Genomic DNA, 16300 nt, shown 5'->3' on the forward strand with positions numbered 1-16300 from the left:
AAGAGGATCAGAGGCCATAAGAAGATATTTGATTCAATTTGATTCGAGGAGAAGGAAGAGTTCTCTGACCCAGAGGAGAGACTGGAAGACATGCACTTGAGAAGCAACCGGAAGACAGACACCCAAACTTCTTTCCATTTTATATGGTCACCATTGGTGAATGAAAAGCTGACTTAGTGACCCCGCCTTTCTGGAGATGTGAAGCCTCCAGGAAAGATCCATGACCTTGAGACTTTTTTTCCCCTGGCTGGGGCTTAGAAATTTTAACTGATATCAGAAGAAGCCAAAGCTCTATCTCTCTTTCTCTTTCTCTCCCCTTTTCTCTCTTCCTTAATATCTTCCCTCTATTGTAAATAAACTACCATAAATTCCATTTGCTTTAGTAATTCATTTTGGGATTTTAGAAATTAAATCCCTGATGACCACCTAATTAATATATTTCAGTCTCAACCACAATTAAATTTAACATGTGGTTGCTGATTTTAAAATATTACAGCTTAAGTCAAAATGACTTTTAGCAGCTTTATTTACAAAGAGGTAGAAAGAGTGAAAGTGGGAAAATGTAGATAAAGAGATGGATTCTAATAAGCCTACCAACCATTCTCCTGAGAAGCCAGGCTCAGCCCCAGCCGGGGTTCCCCAAGACTCTGTCTCTACATGGATTTTCCCAGTAATCCTTAGCCAGAAGTGCCAAGCAATGTCTTCAGCCAGGGTTCCACCAATGCAGCCTCCTCCAAACCCAAGGCAGGAATCTCCAGAACCAGTCTCTCCAAAAGCCAGGAAAGGAAAGCCAACTACTCATCCAGCAGGATACAAGGAAAGAGTCTCCTCTTTCAGTACAGCTCACCAACACAGTCCCCAAAGACAAACTCCAAAGAAGAAGAAGTTCAAAGGACAGGAACTTGAACAGGAAGTTCAGGACTTTTTATAGTCCTTTTTCCACATTACTTCCTGTCCCTTCCCCACTTTATGGGAACCAATAACAGTCTTTCAATTTGCATAGCACTGCTCAGGGGTGGGGCAGTGGTCTCTGGAGTTGTCACCCACTCTAGCAAGTGACTTGTGAACTCTCTTAGTTGGTGTCAAGTAAGGTACTAAGTAGGGGTCCTTAAGTTTTGATTGATTAACTTAAAAGTTGCTGATAGATAGACAAAGAGAGTTTGATTCACTTTTCACACCAGGTTCCCCCAAGACCAAACATCTTCCTTACTTGAGTAGTGGAGGAAGTTTCCATCTCCCCAGGCAGTACTAACCTCTTATTATACTAATAAATGGCAATCAAAAATGAGAAATTCACAACATCAAAGACAGAGGTGCTGACTAACAACTTTACACACAAATATAATCAATGTAAATTAATTGCCAAAATGAGACTAAAAGAGAAGGCAACCTGGTCAGCAAACATCTGGCTTACTTACCAAAGGGTTGGGGAAAAGTCTCTGATCCTATTATTATCCCCAAAATAGTGATCAAGAGAATATTAATAACAGCTGATCCATGTGCCTATTTTCAGTCTTCAAACTTTTACAATTATCTACACATAATAAAAAATGGATTTTTTTGTAGAAATTATATGAAGCATGTACCTAAAAACATCGGCAAGAATTATTTGTAAAGTGGAGAAGTTAGAAATATTTCCAGTAAGATCAGAAATGAACAAGGATGCCCATTGTCACCAATATTATTTATAATAGTCTTAGAAATGCTAGCAATAGCAATAAGAGAGGAAAAGGAAATTGAAGGAATCAAAAAGAACAAAGAGGCATTAAAACTATTTCTATTTCAGATGACATGATGGCTTTTGAGGAAAATCCTAGAAATTCAACTAAAAAGCTAGTTTAAACTATCAATAATTTTAGCAACGTAGCAAGACACAAAATCAACCCCATAAATCGTCAGCATTTTTATATATTAATGACAAAGTCATGCAAGAAGATAAGAGACACTCCATTTAAAATAACCACATATAGAAATAAAATACCTGGGAATATATTTGCCAAGCAAACCCAGGAACTATATGAATATAATTATTAAATACTTCTTTAAAAATAATGTCAGATCTAGATAACTGGAAAAATATTAATTGATTATGGATAGGTAGGACCAATACAATTAAAATGGCAATCCTACCTAAACTAATCTACATATTCAATGCCATCCCAATTAAATTACAAAAAAAATTTTTAATTAGAAAAAATAACTAAATTAATTTGGAAGAATAAAAGATCAAGATTATTAAAAGAAATATTTTTTAAAACATAAAGGTAAAAGCTCTAACAGTACTAGATTTTAAATTTTATTATAAAGCAGTAATTATTGACACTATCTGATACTGGTTACAAATTAGAAAGAATGGAAGAGAACAGGCATATGCCAAAGAGGGATAAAAATGATATTAATTTCGTATTTGACAAAATCATAAATTCAGGTTTGGGGAATAAGAAATATATAAATATATATAAGTATAAAAATAAGCAATTTTGTAAAAATTGCTGAGACAACTGGAAGTTAAGTTTGGCAGAAACTAGGTATAGACCAACATCTTACACCATTCACTAAGAAGATCAAAATAGATACATGATCTAAACATAAAAGTAAATTATACTTTTTATATAAAAAATCACAAGTAAATTAAAAGGACAAGGAACATACTACCTATAAAATTTATGAAGAGGAGAGGAATTTATAAGTTAGCAAGCAATGGAGAGCATTGTGAAATGTAAAATGGATAATTATGAGTACATTAAGTTGAAAATGTCTTGTACAAATAAAACAAATTCGCCAAAACTAGAAGGAAAGCAAAAATGGGGGGTGAGGTATATAGACAGCCTCCCAGATAGAGGCTTCCTATCTAAAAATATATAGAGAACTCTGTCAAATTTATAAGAGTCCAATCCTAATTGATAAATGAGCAAAAGATATGAAGACAATTTTCAGAAGAAGAAATCAGTCATATAAAGATATATGAAAAAAAAGCTCTAAGTCACTACTGATTAGAGAAATGCAAACCCAAACAATTCTAAGATATCACTTCATACCCATCAGACTGGCTAAAATAACAAAAGGTCAAAATGACAAATGTTGGAGGGGATATGGGAAAATGGGGAAATGTGCTGTTGGTGTAATTGTGAACTGATCCAATCATTTGGGAGAGCAATTTGGAATTACACCCAGAGAGTTATAAAACTGTGCATATCCTTAGACCCAGAAATACTATTGCTGGGTTTATTTCCCAAGGAAATCAGGAAAAGAGGAAAAGAACCCATATGTACCAAAATATTTATAGCAGTCCTCTTTGTGGTGGCAAAGAATTGGAAACTGAAGGGATATCAACTGGGGATTGGCTAAACAAATTGTGGTATATGGTTGTAATTGGAATACCACTACACCATAAAAAACAATGAGCTGACTGTTTTTTTTTTAAACTTGGAACTATATGAGAGAATGGAATGACATGTGTAAGGAATAGTGAGAAAGATCGTTTGTCTGAAATATAGGGTATATCCTGGAGAGTAATATACAATAAGCCTGGAAAATCAGGCTGGAGGGAGCATGTGCAGGGTTTTAAATGCCAGGCTGAACATTTGTATTTTTAATCTACATGTTAAAGGGAGCCATGAAAGATTCTTGAATAGGGAAATTATATAGTAACATGTGTGTTTTTGAAAGGCTATATTGAGGGAGGGAGGCATCTAGGTGACTTAGTGATTTGAGAGCCAAGTCTAGAGATGGGAGGTCCCGAGTTCAAATTTGGCTTCAGAAATTTCCTAGCTGGGTAACCCTGGATAAGCCACTTAATCCCCATTGCCCAGTCTTTATCACTCTTCTGCCTTGGAAGCAATACACAGTATTGATTCAAAGATAGAAAGTAGGTTTTTTTTTAAAGAAATGTAATATTGGCAACTGTTTGAACATTATAAAATTAAACCAATGGTTGAAGTCTGTGACCAATGGGACAGTCCAGCTTCACATCCGTTAGCAAGAGAAAATGATGCTTCTTTTGTCTAGAAGAAAGAGGAGGAAAAGGAACCATGCAAGAAATGTAGGTTTTCAAACTGCAAAGAAAGCCATAGAAGGCTTTTTGGGTGGACTTGAATTGAGGAAAATGACTCAAGCTGAAAAAAGAGCTACTAACATTTTCCTTGACTATCTCACACACTTAGAATATCCTTCCCTCTTCATCTCTGCCTCCTGGCTTCCTTGGTGTCCCACTTAAATCCTACCTTCTAAAAAAATCCTACTTCTATAGAAAGTCTTTCCTGATCTCCCTTAATTCTAGTCTTCTCTCTTATCTTCAATGTATCCAATATATATCTTTCTTGTACAGTTGTTTGCATGCTATTCCTCTCATTAGATTGTGAGCTCCTTGAAAGCAGGGACTGTTGTTTACTTTTGTATCCCCGGCACTTAGCCTGGTGCTTGATACATTGTAGGCATTTAATAAATGTTTGACTGACTGACTAGAAGTAAAGGAGGAAAAGAATTCAAATTGAAGAATTCAAGGAAAAAGAAGAGAGAGACAGAAGAAATGAACTAAAAAGAAAGACTTTGAGAAGGAGGAACAAAGGGGGAAGAAAGTCCCAAAGAGCCAGAGGAGGAGCAGGAGATGATCAAGAGAAGGAATTTAAGGGAAGAAGAAAGTTGTCAAGGTAAGTAAGACAAAGGAAAAGTGAGCAAGATAAGAGAAAAAAGCTAAATATGTCTGTCAAGTTGTTAAGGAAATCATGAGAAAAATAACTCCAGAGCTGAAGACCACTCTAAGCAGTTTGTCACAGAAGTTCTCTAGGGTCATTGCTAGAAAGAAAGACAAAGGATAAAAGATCTCCCTTCTAGAATATATGGAGTGCAGGGAAGATTTTACAGTGACCTGTATAGAATATGCATCATTTCCATTTGTGCCACAGTTGAGTTTTTTGCCCCTGGGAAGCAGAAGTGTATAATGTGTATAGAGTTCTGAGCTTGGAGTTAGGAAAACCTGGGTTCAAATCCAACCCTCCTCCCTCAAGATGCTTAATGGCTAAGCAATCCTTGGCAAATCATTTAACCTTTCTCAACCTCAGTTTCCTCAGCTGCAATATAGACATAAAAATAGTGCCTGCCTTAAAGAATTATTGTAAGGATCAAGAGATACATGAGAAGCACTTTGCAGAATTTAAATTACTAAATAAATGTTAACAAAGCATGTACCCATGTTTCCTTTGTAGGTTATATGTGTACATCCACATGGATTGTCTGAATGTGATTTGGGGTGGGGTGGGGTCTTTGATAGATATTTCAGGAATCTTGCTCACTTCTCTCCAGGGAAGACTTTGATTCCTACCTGAGGGGAAATTAGGGAAGAGGCCATAAGACTGGCTACTTTGCTCTCCTTGAAGAGGGAGGATCAGACTAAAGTTGTATCTAACAGCTTCCCTAAATATTGCTATTCTAGAGAATTGATTTTTTAAAAAACCCTTACCTTCTGCCTTGGAATCAATACTGTGTATTGGTTCTAAAGCAGAAGAGTGGTAAGGGCTAGGCAAGGAGGATTAAGTGACTTGCCAAGGGTCACACATCTGGGAAGTGTCTGAGGCCAGATTTGTACCTAAAACCTCCCATCTCTAGGCCTGGCTCTCAATCCACTGAGCTACCCAGCTGCCCCCATTGGGAAATGATTTTTATTAGGTTCAAGCTTCTTTCCTGGTTGCTATCCCCTTAAAGAGTAAAGGGCACCACCCTAAGGTTATCTTGACCCTTTCCCACCAAATGATAGTTACACAAAAGACCATCACAAATAATGATAATGACTAAGCCTATTAGTCTAAACAGACAATAAACAGAAATCAGATAAGTTATATAGATTAGAATATACCATAAAATACAGAGTGAATAAATTCTCCAACTATGAATGAGATAAGAAAATCAGAGGGGAGGGAAAGAGAGACAGACAGACAGACAGAGAGAGAGAGAGAGAGGCATATATAGTAGGTATGCAAATCATTGATTAAGGGGTTTATTATATGCCAGGCAAGGTATTAAGTACTAGGGATATCAAAAGGAGGGGGAAGTCCTTACTCCCAAAGAGGTTACATTCTAATAGGGAAAGAAAAAAAAACATAAAGAGAAGCTAAGAAGGTAAGAAAAGAATAGATGATGTGGAAGAGGAGCAGGCTTGAGAGTAAATAGAATGTGAAGCAAGTATTGTGGCTGGGGGTCCTCAAGAAATGATGGTTCTAGTCAGGAACAATGATCAGTAATCAAAGAGCACCAGGGCAGCTATGTGACTCAGATCTGACCTCAGACACTTCCTAGCTTTCTGATCCTGAGGAAGTCACTTAACCATAACTACCTAGTCCTTAGCTCTCTTCTGCCTTGGAACCAATATTTAATGTCAGTTCAATTTAGAAGGTGAGGGGGATTATTTTTTAAAATAATCAAAGAGCATCCCACTAGATATAGTCATGTTCAGGCTGCCAGTGATGGAGTATATATCTAGTATTGGCAACATAGACATACACATTTATGTATATACATATATGCAAGTTATATATATTATACACCTATGTGTATACACACATATACTTGGCTGGAGTATTGCCAAGTCTAATAAATGAACGTTAAGCTGAAAAAGAAAGGAAAGGAAGAAAACCATTGATCTATATCTGCCAAAATGAATACCACACAGAGTACCTACATGCATGAAGAATAGCAGTAGAAATATCCAAAAACTTCACAGGAGACAAAAATCCAAAAGAAAAGATTCAATAATCCAATCTGTCATCTCAAATACTTAGATCCAAATGCATAGGGTGTAGGTAACAAGCAAGGTGAGCCAGCCTTCTTCACACAAAGAGACAGATATGACCTTACATACAACTGAAACTTGAGGAAATAAAACCTTAGACTGGAATGAAGCTCTGTAAAAGCAAATTTTATTGAAAAGAAACATAACAGATAAAAGGGTGCAGGGTGGGGTGGCATCACATATTAAAATATACTCCTGTGAATAAATCCTGGAACCAGCATTTCTCTCCAGGATAGACTAATGACTCATCCCACAGGACTTTGTCTACCAAGTCATAGAAATCTCTTTACCTTGAAAGCTCACTACATCCCTGGACTACTTCTCATGCTGGAGGTACCCTTTGAATTCTCCATCTGATAGGCTGGTTCCTCCAAGAACCCTCCACTTTAAGGAAGTTCCATTCCTCTCTTCATACCAGTCTTCATTCTTGGAATGAAGAAATATGAAAACACAGGCTTCCACAAAACCCTATTTTTCCAACTTTTCCCCTTTCTCCTTCCTTTATGCATTATCGTCTCCTATTACAACAACATAAGTTCTTTGAAGGCAAGGACTGTATTTCTGCTTGTATTATGTCTCCTCTTCAGGTTTTCATGATCCTGCTTTATCTTGTTTTCCTTTTTACCCATCTGGCCACTATTATTCATATTTATTTCATGGCTTTATTACCAACTTATTAGGTAACCCTGGGCAATCAGGAAAGGCTGACTGGATGATGACAAAGAAAACTTTGGGATAAGAAAACTGAAGAACAAGAAGAGACTTTAGAGATCATTTCATCCTATAGGTGAGGAAATTGAGGTTTGGATTATGATGTGTTATGCAGACTGTTCCATAAAGAGACCAGAGACATCCATGCATGCAGTCTAGAGGTGTGAGCTTCTCTGGGCACATAGTTTTTCCTACTCAAATGCTTCAGTGCCAAATTTCTGCAAATTTATGCTCACTGTGACTCCCCCACCCTAACACTGCATGTTGTTAGGATAGTATGACCCAAGTTTATGGGTTGACTTATATTTTAAATTGTTTTTAATTTGCCTTCTATTAAACAAAGATTTCATTATAGTCCTTTTTTGTTTTTTCCTTCTCATTTAGTAAATGTATTGTGTTTAAAGTCAGACAGTATTGTGACTGATTTATATACGTGAAAAACATACTGGTGGGGGCTCAGAAGCCATAGTCAGGAGTCGATGCATATTGCTCAATGCTATGGTTACTCCTAAGGTGACCAAGCCCTATCCCTACTATGGGGGATGGGGCAGGGGGGCAAACCTATCAGAATAAATTCAGGTTAGAGTAAGTCATCCTAGAGAGATACAAATGGGGTAGAGGTGCCACATTGTGTAGTGCTATGAATCAGGACAATAAAAGAACTAAGGCTTGAGTTAATTCCCATTTTTGACTGCATTAACTGGGGTTGTGAATGAAGACACCATGGACTTATTAATGTCTTATTTTGTGCCAATACTGAACCTAAAGTAATAAGCACCAAACTGATGTTGATAAGGACGGCTTTATCTGAAATATAAATGGAGTTAACTGACAATTCCATTCATTTGGGAGATTGAAGGTCAAGAAATTGGGATTTCTTCATCTTTTTTTTTCCCCCAAACTCATACCTTCTGTTAGTTTCCAAGGCAGAAGGGTGGTAAGGGCTAGACAATGAGAGTTAAATAATTTGCCCAGAATCACACAAGTAGGAAGTGTCTGAGGACAGCTTCAAACCCAGGACCTCAGCTAGCTGCTCCCAGATTCCTTAATCTTTAAAAGAAGTTATAGGGCAAAGAGAGCATGAAGAAAGAATAACAAATAATCCCATTATTTACCATTGAAAATGAATGTTTATTTTCCCATAAAAGAAATAAACTGAAAACATCTACCTTTGAAAAGTACACATGCAAAAAAGACAATAATCTTTTCTGTTCTTGTTCAAGGAAGGCACAGGCAGCAAAATGCTCTTTATGTCTCCTTTGCCAAGAATTCTTGGCAGTTTTTAAATGTTTATTTACTTCTTTTTTACTAGATAATTATACCACATCACTACAAATATGAATGCAAAGGAGATAGGGTAAGAAAAATTAAAGGCCTCTAAGGATCTGAATAAAGTTCTTTTCCACATCCATTTTGAGGGAGGGCCACTATCAATGCTTCCTCCATATCCAGGTTCTATGCAGAATGGAGGGGCCCATCCAAAGTTACAATGGCAGTTCTTCTTGTTATTACACACTCCTTGAGAGTTGCACTTCTCTGGAACACAATCATAATTGAGAAGTGAGGTACTCTGACAAGACTTATTAATACAGATGAGCCCCTTGCCACAAGGAGTACCATCTTTTACCTCTCCCACATCAGGTAACTTAATTGATGCCATCGATGCATGATAATCTGTTCCCCAGCATATAACATCCCCAAGATGGGTCTGAACTATTGAAGTGTGATCAGGCATGGAAGGTAAGTCACTTATATTGACACATTGCACTCTTCCACACATTATGTCTTGAGGTTTACATTGCTTATATTTAATGTCTGTGAACCCACAGTTGCCAAAGCGGTCACCCCGGTTGATTTGTACATAGCAGCCAGCCGGACCATTGTGGGCATTACTGCCAAAAAGTTTCCTACACTGCTGGAGATGAGAATGGCAACCATTGTGGTAACAAAGACCCATCTTATTATAATCACATGGGGTACCATCTTGTTTATAGAAGTCATTTGGGCAGAGATTGGTGGTCCCATTGCAGAACTCAGCAAGGTCACACTCAGTTCTCTTGGGTCTACATATCTTTCCGGATGGTTGAAAATGACAATGGTTACAGCAAAGACCAGAATTACATTGGGCCATTCGTTTGAATTTGCAAGTTGGCAGACAACATTTATCATTTCTACATTCTTCTTTGGAACCACAATCACAATCCTCTCCTGGCTCCACCACTTTGTTTCCACACTCTTCTATCTTGTACACCATGCTTGGAATGTTATAGAGACATTTTCCTTTTTTGGTGACAAAATTAAAATAACTTTCAAAGCTACAGTTACTGAACGCCTGCCCTCCCATGAAAGTATCCATGAGGCACCTTTTTGTGCTACAAACACAGAACTCCGTATCATGGAGAATGCCAAAACCATGAGCCATTTCATGAACAAATGCCAAACCATAGTAAAGATCAACTTCCCAGGGTAGGATGCTTACTGAGGATGCTTTATATGATTTACAAGCACCTGAAATCCAAGCCCATCCTCCAGCATCTCTAAAATACTTGCCAACAAATAAGTGAGTCCAATCCATGAGGACTCGAGGATAAAGAATAATTTTTTTATAGAAAGAAAATAAGTTTAAAACATGTAATAAGCTGTCCCCATTTTCATCTATCTTATTCTTGTCGGTCCATACTTCAATGGCTATTAGATGAACGTGCATATTCAGAGTCTTAAAGTATGTGTCTGCTATTCCTGACAAAGTAAGGCAGTCAACAATGACCTGGGTCATATTGGAGTGCCTAGTCAAATACCTCTTGTGGTCCATCACAAGCATCAACTCCACATGCTTCTGATGTATGTAGGACTCAGAAAAATCTATCTTGCTAAGAACCTCTGGAATCTGGCTCTGGGCTAACTGTCGGTCTACTTCCTCATCAGTTAGACCACAGGTCCAATTTGGGGTCACCTCCTCCTTCAGCCGATATAATATGTGTTCAAACGTGGTGGAATTTTTCAGGGGCTCCACTTGGTAAAAGTTTCCATTCATGTTCAGTATCCCTCGAAGCCCCCCAAAGCAGGCATTTAAGGTAACCCGAGAGTCCAGGAAGCCCTCCACATAACCTTCATAGTTGCAGTCATTCGGGATGTGAGGTTGGTCCTCCAGGCGGGCTCCCCATTCTGTGAAAGAGAAAAGCCTCAGGTGTCTGGACAGCAAGAGCTTCTTGACCTGCAAATGAACAGCGTGCTCCTCGCCCTCCATTTGCAGGAGATAGGATACCTGGCTGGCCACCTCGGGGTCCCCACTGCGGGTCCCCAGTTGCCTGGGGATGATCACTTCATAGGAGGAGAAACCCCTCTCTAATAGGAAAGTGAAGTCCTGAATGTGGCAGGAGAGGCCAGGAAAGAGGATCAGCAGGTAGATCAGGAGGAGGAAGAGGACTCCCAGGAAGGACACAGCACTCATGATCCCCATAGGGATCCCGCCCTCTTTCCTTCGGCAAAAACTTTTGTCTTGGGAAGGGAGCCAGAGAGAGCTCCTGAAGCTCCTGGCAGCTAACTACAGGAACCAATAGGAGGAGTAGCAGGGAAAACAGTTTCTCCCAAGCTTCGCCAGTGGGATGTAAGAGGAATCTGAGGCAATGGCTCAGGATTTTGAGAGAATAAAGGAGTAAATCAGACCCGGAGGGCGCGACGGAGGCGGGATGGATTAATGGTTCTCGGGATAAACTAGACCAAGGAAGAGCCCAAAATCATTAGTTGAGGAGCTGCAATTGTAAAAAACCCCTCCTCACAAGATGAGGGAGCTGGAGGTGGGGCAGGGATTCAGGTCTAGTCCTCTCTTTTATTACGTAGGGGACAAAGGCGTGTGATAATGCAGCATCTAATAATGCCCCGGCAGGCTGGAGAGTGTAAAGAAGACCTAGATTGAAATCCCACCTCTAACACAGGTGGGCTCTCCCGCATACGAGACATTCAGCAACTATCAGAACTTCTCAGAGCCCCCAGACAACTCAGCCTCTGAGCCCCTCAGCTTCATCCCTAGAGGGAATTCCCCACCCTAAATGAAATTGCCGATCCAACAAATAACCCAACGGTGTTGTGAGCCAGGTTTCATTCTACCTTGGGAGGTGTGTTTACTTTTGTCCTCCAACGAGCTGATTATTTGTAATGTTACCATGGTAGAATCCAGAAGGATTCCCGTGCCCTTGTCCAAGTTAGAAGACTTGCCAAGTCAACGACGTTCTGAAGACTTCTGTAAGCTGAATTGGGGCTTGCAGAAATTTTTCTTTCTGCCTCCGTGGTTTTGCTCTGAGATAGCTGTCTATAAAGTAGCTTCCCCTGGTTCTGCCTTACCTTAGGAATTAAAAAACAAACAAACAAACAAACAAAACCCTTACCTTCCAGCCCAGAATCAATACTAGCCACTGGTTCTAAGGCAGAAGAGTAGTAAGTGATTTGCCCAGGGTCACATAGCTAGGAAGTGTCTGAGGTCAATTATGAACCCAGGACATCCTATCTTTAGGACCTGGCTCTCAATCCGCTGAGCCACCCACTCCTTAAGCCTTTTGAACTGCAGTAACATTAACATTAATCTTCTATTCTTCCACTGACATCGTAACAGTGACTTCCCAAGAAGCAAAGCCAGCACTTGGCTGATGGATCTTTTTAGAATGCTCTGCTTGTCAGAGATAACTGCTCCTTCTGCCTGGGGTATTTACATTTTTGCAATGGAAAAAATATACTATTTGGATGAAGCCAGAGGAAAATTTTAAATGTAGAATCAGCAACCAGAGAAGTAAGGTTTTAGAAGGGGGAAGAGGGGGGGGGGGGTTCCAACAAAAATTGCATCTATCCATAGAGTTATGGGCTAGCTTTCCCCGAAGTCCAGAATTTTCTTTTTCCTTTTTGCCAGTGCTTGGCTTCCTTAGCTTCCTTTGAGACTCAGAAAAAACTCCACCTTCTACAAGGTCTTTTTCTTTCCATTTATCCTAATGTTTTCCCTCTCTTGATTATCTCCAATTTGTTCTGTATGTATCTTTTTTTGTACATGTTGCCTCCTTCATTATAATATAGGCTCCTTGAAAGCAAGGACTAGCTCTTTTCCATCCCTCTGTATCCCCAGTATTTAGCACAATACATGTTGATCGATTTATTTTTCTTTACATAAAACTGACAAAAGTGCTGTCATTAGGAGGAATCTTTCAAGAGGTCAATTTCCTTCTGCCTAGAATGATCTTTTTCCCAGTAGAAATCCTCTCTGTACCTCAAGTGCCAAATTAGATATCCCTTCTTTCATGAAACCTTCCCTGGTTACCCTAGGAAGAACTTATCTCCTTTCAGAATTCTTTTCTTCCTCCTCTGTGCCCTTAAGTGGCACATCAGACCTCAGAGATGGAAGGGACCTAAGAGGTAATCTAGTATAAAGTGTAAGTGAAAAAGAACTCCTTGTACAACATCCCTAAGGGATTGGCCATCTTTTCCTTGAATATCTATACTGATAGGGAACTTGTCCTCTTTTAAAGCCACCTGTTTTACTTTTGAACAAGTCTGATCATTCTTATTGTAATCTTCCTTTGTTCCTTCTACTCATTATTTCTAGATCTGTCTGTTAGACTAAGGCAAAACAAATCTGTGATGCTTCTGATGTTCATTCTGATCTGATCCAGTGAAGTGCTGTGATTCTATTACTTTCCTAGATTTTCTAGGGAATTTGTAACAGATACTAGGGTATGATTAATTGGTAACACCCAGATTACAACTACCATGGAGCTTTAGTCAAATAAACATATTTGAGTCTTAAAGCTGCCTTTCCTTGATAAGTCGTTTGCGTTTAGGGTATCTCTCAGATTCTATCCAATGCAGATGCTTCCATTAGTGGCTGCTATTCCAGGGACACTTCCACAAAAACTACTGGGAACTCTAGAACTTCTGGAGCCCCCTTGCTTCCAGGGTTTGTAACATTAGTGCTAGACTTGATGTGGAAATCTGATTGGTTTTAGCACTATCTTAGTTAGGAACTTCTGAATTTAAGTAATCCATCATCCTCACCCTCCCCAGCAGCTAGCACATAACAGTACACCTATCCTTTCACTATTTCAATGCATGAGTTATCTGGAAGGAGATGGAAGATATTGGAAAACAAATGGTTAACACCACATTCTTTTATCATTCTTTATTTATTTTAACATTCTATTAAAATTTTTGAGTTCCAGGGGGCAGCTGAGTGTCTCAGTGGATTGAGAGCCAGGTGTAGAAACAGGAGGTCCTAGGTTCAAATCTGGCCTCAGACACTTCCCAGCTGTGTGACCCTGGGTAAGTCATTTGACCCCCATTGCCTAGCCCTTACCACTCTTGCCTTGGAACCAATACACAGTGTTGATTCCAAGATGGAAGGCAAGGGTTTAAAAAAATTGTTTTTGAGTTCTTCCCCCTCCTTTCTATTTCTCCTCTACCTATTGAGAAGACAAGTAATATTATATTGGTTATACATATGAAGTCATGCAAAAACATATTTGTAAATTAGCTATATTGTAAAAAATCAGGAAAATAAACTAAGTGAAAAAATTATGCTTCAGTCTGTATAGTTCATCAGAGTACATCTCTCTCTCTAAAGATGCAGATAGCATTTTTCATCATGAGATCTTTGGAATTGCCTTGGATCATTGTATTAATAAGAGTAGCCAAGTCTTTCACAATTAGTCATTACTACAATGTTGCTATTACTATGTACAATGTTCTCCTGGTGCTACACCACTTTTCATCAGTTCATATAAATTTTCCCAGGTTTTTCTGCAACCACCTTGCTTGTCATCTTTCATAGCACAATAGTATTTTGTCAGAATTATATACCACAACTTGCTTAGCCATGCTCCAATAGATGATCATCTCCTCAATTTTCAATCCTTTGCCACCAAAAAAGGAACTGCTATAAATATTAATGTACATGTAGATCTCCCCCCTTTTATCTTTGATCTCTTTGAGATAGACCTAAAAATGCTATTATGTAGTCAAAGGGTATGCACAGTTTTATAGCCCTTTGGGTATAGTTCCAAATTGTTCTCTAGAATGCTTTGACCAGTTCACAACCACATTAACATTTTTTTTTCCAAATCCTCTCCAGAATTTGTCATTTTCCTTTTCTGTCATGTAAGCTGATCTGATAAGTGTTAGATGGTACCTGAGAGTTGTTTTAATTTTCATTTCACTCATCTATAGTGATTTAGGTGAAGCTAGGTAGCATACTGAATAGAGTACTAGGCTTGGAGTAAGAAGAATCTGGCTTCAAATATGGCCTCAGACACTTTCTAACTGTGACCTTAGACAAGTCACTTAACCTTAATTGTCTAACCCATGTCACTCTTCTGTCTCAGAGCTGATATTAAAGAAGAAGATTAGGGTAGTTCTTTTTTTAAGTACATTCACTTTTTTAAAGTAAATTCACTTTTTTTCAAATATATAGAGATTTGAGTCAAATTTATAAGAATACAAAGCATTTCCCAGTTGACAAATGGTCAAGGATGTAACCAGGCAATTCTCACATGAAGAAATTAAAACTATTTTTAGTCTTATGAAAAAAAATGATCCAAAAACTAACTCTGAAGTACCACATCATATCTCTAAGATTGACTAATGAAAAAAAGGAAAATAGTTAGTGAATGTGAAAAATTGGAATAGTGATATAGTTGGTGAAGCTGGGGACTGATATAACCATTCTAGAGAGCAATTTGGAACCATGCCCAAAGGGCATAGCCTTTTTCCTAGCAAGACTACAATTAGGTTTCCCAGAGAAATCAAAGATGGGGGAAAGGTCCTACTTGTACCAAAATATTTAGGGTAGCTCTTTTTGTTGTGGCAAAGAACTGAAAACTGAAGGTATGTCTATTAGTTGAGAAATGGCTGAATAAATTGTGGTATATGGTAGTAATGAAATATTATTGTACAATAAGAAATGATGAAGAGCCAAGCCCAGAGATGGGAGGTCCTGGGTTCAAATCTGGCCTCAGACACTTCCTAGCTATGTGACCCTGGGCAAATCACTTAACGCCCATTGCCTAGCCCTTACCATTCTCCTGCCTTGGAAGCAAAATCCATTATTGATTCCAAGATGGAAGGTAAGGGTTTAAAAAAAATACAAGGGATGCAAAAAGCATCAACACTCTATGGAGACATAAAAATACTGAAGAAAATAGCTGCTTTAAAAGCAGTATTAGTCAAATGGAAAATGATGCCTAAAAATAGAATGAAGAAAAGAATTTCTTAAAAAATGTAATTGGTCAAAATGGAAAAGGAGATTCAAACCCTCAGTGAAGAAAATGGTTCCTTAAAAATTAGGATTGGGCAAATGGAAGCTAATTACATCATGAGACACCAAAAAATAATAAAATAAAATCAAAAGAATGAAAAAATAGAAGAAAATATTAAATATCTCACTGGAAAAACAGCTGACCTGGAAAATAGAACCAGGAAAGATAATTTAGGAATTACTGAACTACTTGAAATCCATGATCAAAGGGGGGAAAAGCCTAGACATCATATAACATGAAATTATTAAAGAAAACTTCCCTGATACTCTTGAACAAGAAGGTAAAATAGAAATTGAAAGAATCCATTGATCATCTTCTGAAAGAAATCCCCAAATAAAAAATTATGGGAATATTATAGCCAAATTTCAGAGGTCCCAGGCCAAGGAGCAACTATTGTAAGCAGCCTGAAAGAAATAATTTAAATATCATGGATCCATAGTCAGGAATACACAGGATTTAGAAGCTTCAGCAACAGGTGGAAAGAACACTTCAGTCAGCTTCTCAACTGACCCTC

At 38.4% G+C, this 16300-nt stretch overlaps 1 protein-coding gene across 1 annotated transcript; it reads right to left on the bottom strand.

The window, feature by feature from the left end:
* Nucleotides 1–8607: 8607 nt before the first annotated feature.
* Nucleotides 8608–11284, bottom strand: LOC100012845 (disintegrin and metalloproteinase domain-containing protein 30-like). Its single transcript, XM_001367178.5, has one exon. The coding sequence runs from the start codon at nucleotides 10953–10955 to the stop codon at nucleotides 8790–8792; it is 2166 nt and encodes a 721-aa protein (XP_001367215.4). The 5' UTR covers nucleotides 10956–11284; the 3' UTR covers nucleotides 8608–8789.
* Between the last annotated feature and the right edge of the window lie 5016 nt (nucleotides 11285–16300).

This window comes from Monodelphis domestica, chromosome 2 (genome assembly GCF_027887165.1).
Source record: "Monodelphis domestica isolate mMonDom1 chromosome 2, mMonDom1.pri, whole genome shotgun sequence".
Lineage (NCBI taxonomy): Eukaryota > Metazoa > Chordata > Mammalia > Didelphimorphia > Didelphidae > Monodelphis > Monodelphis domestica.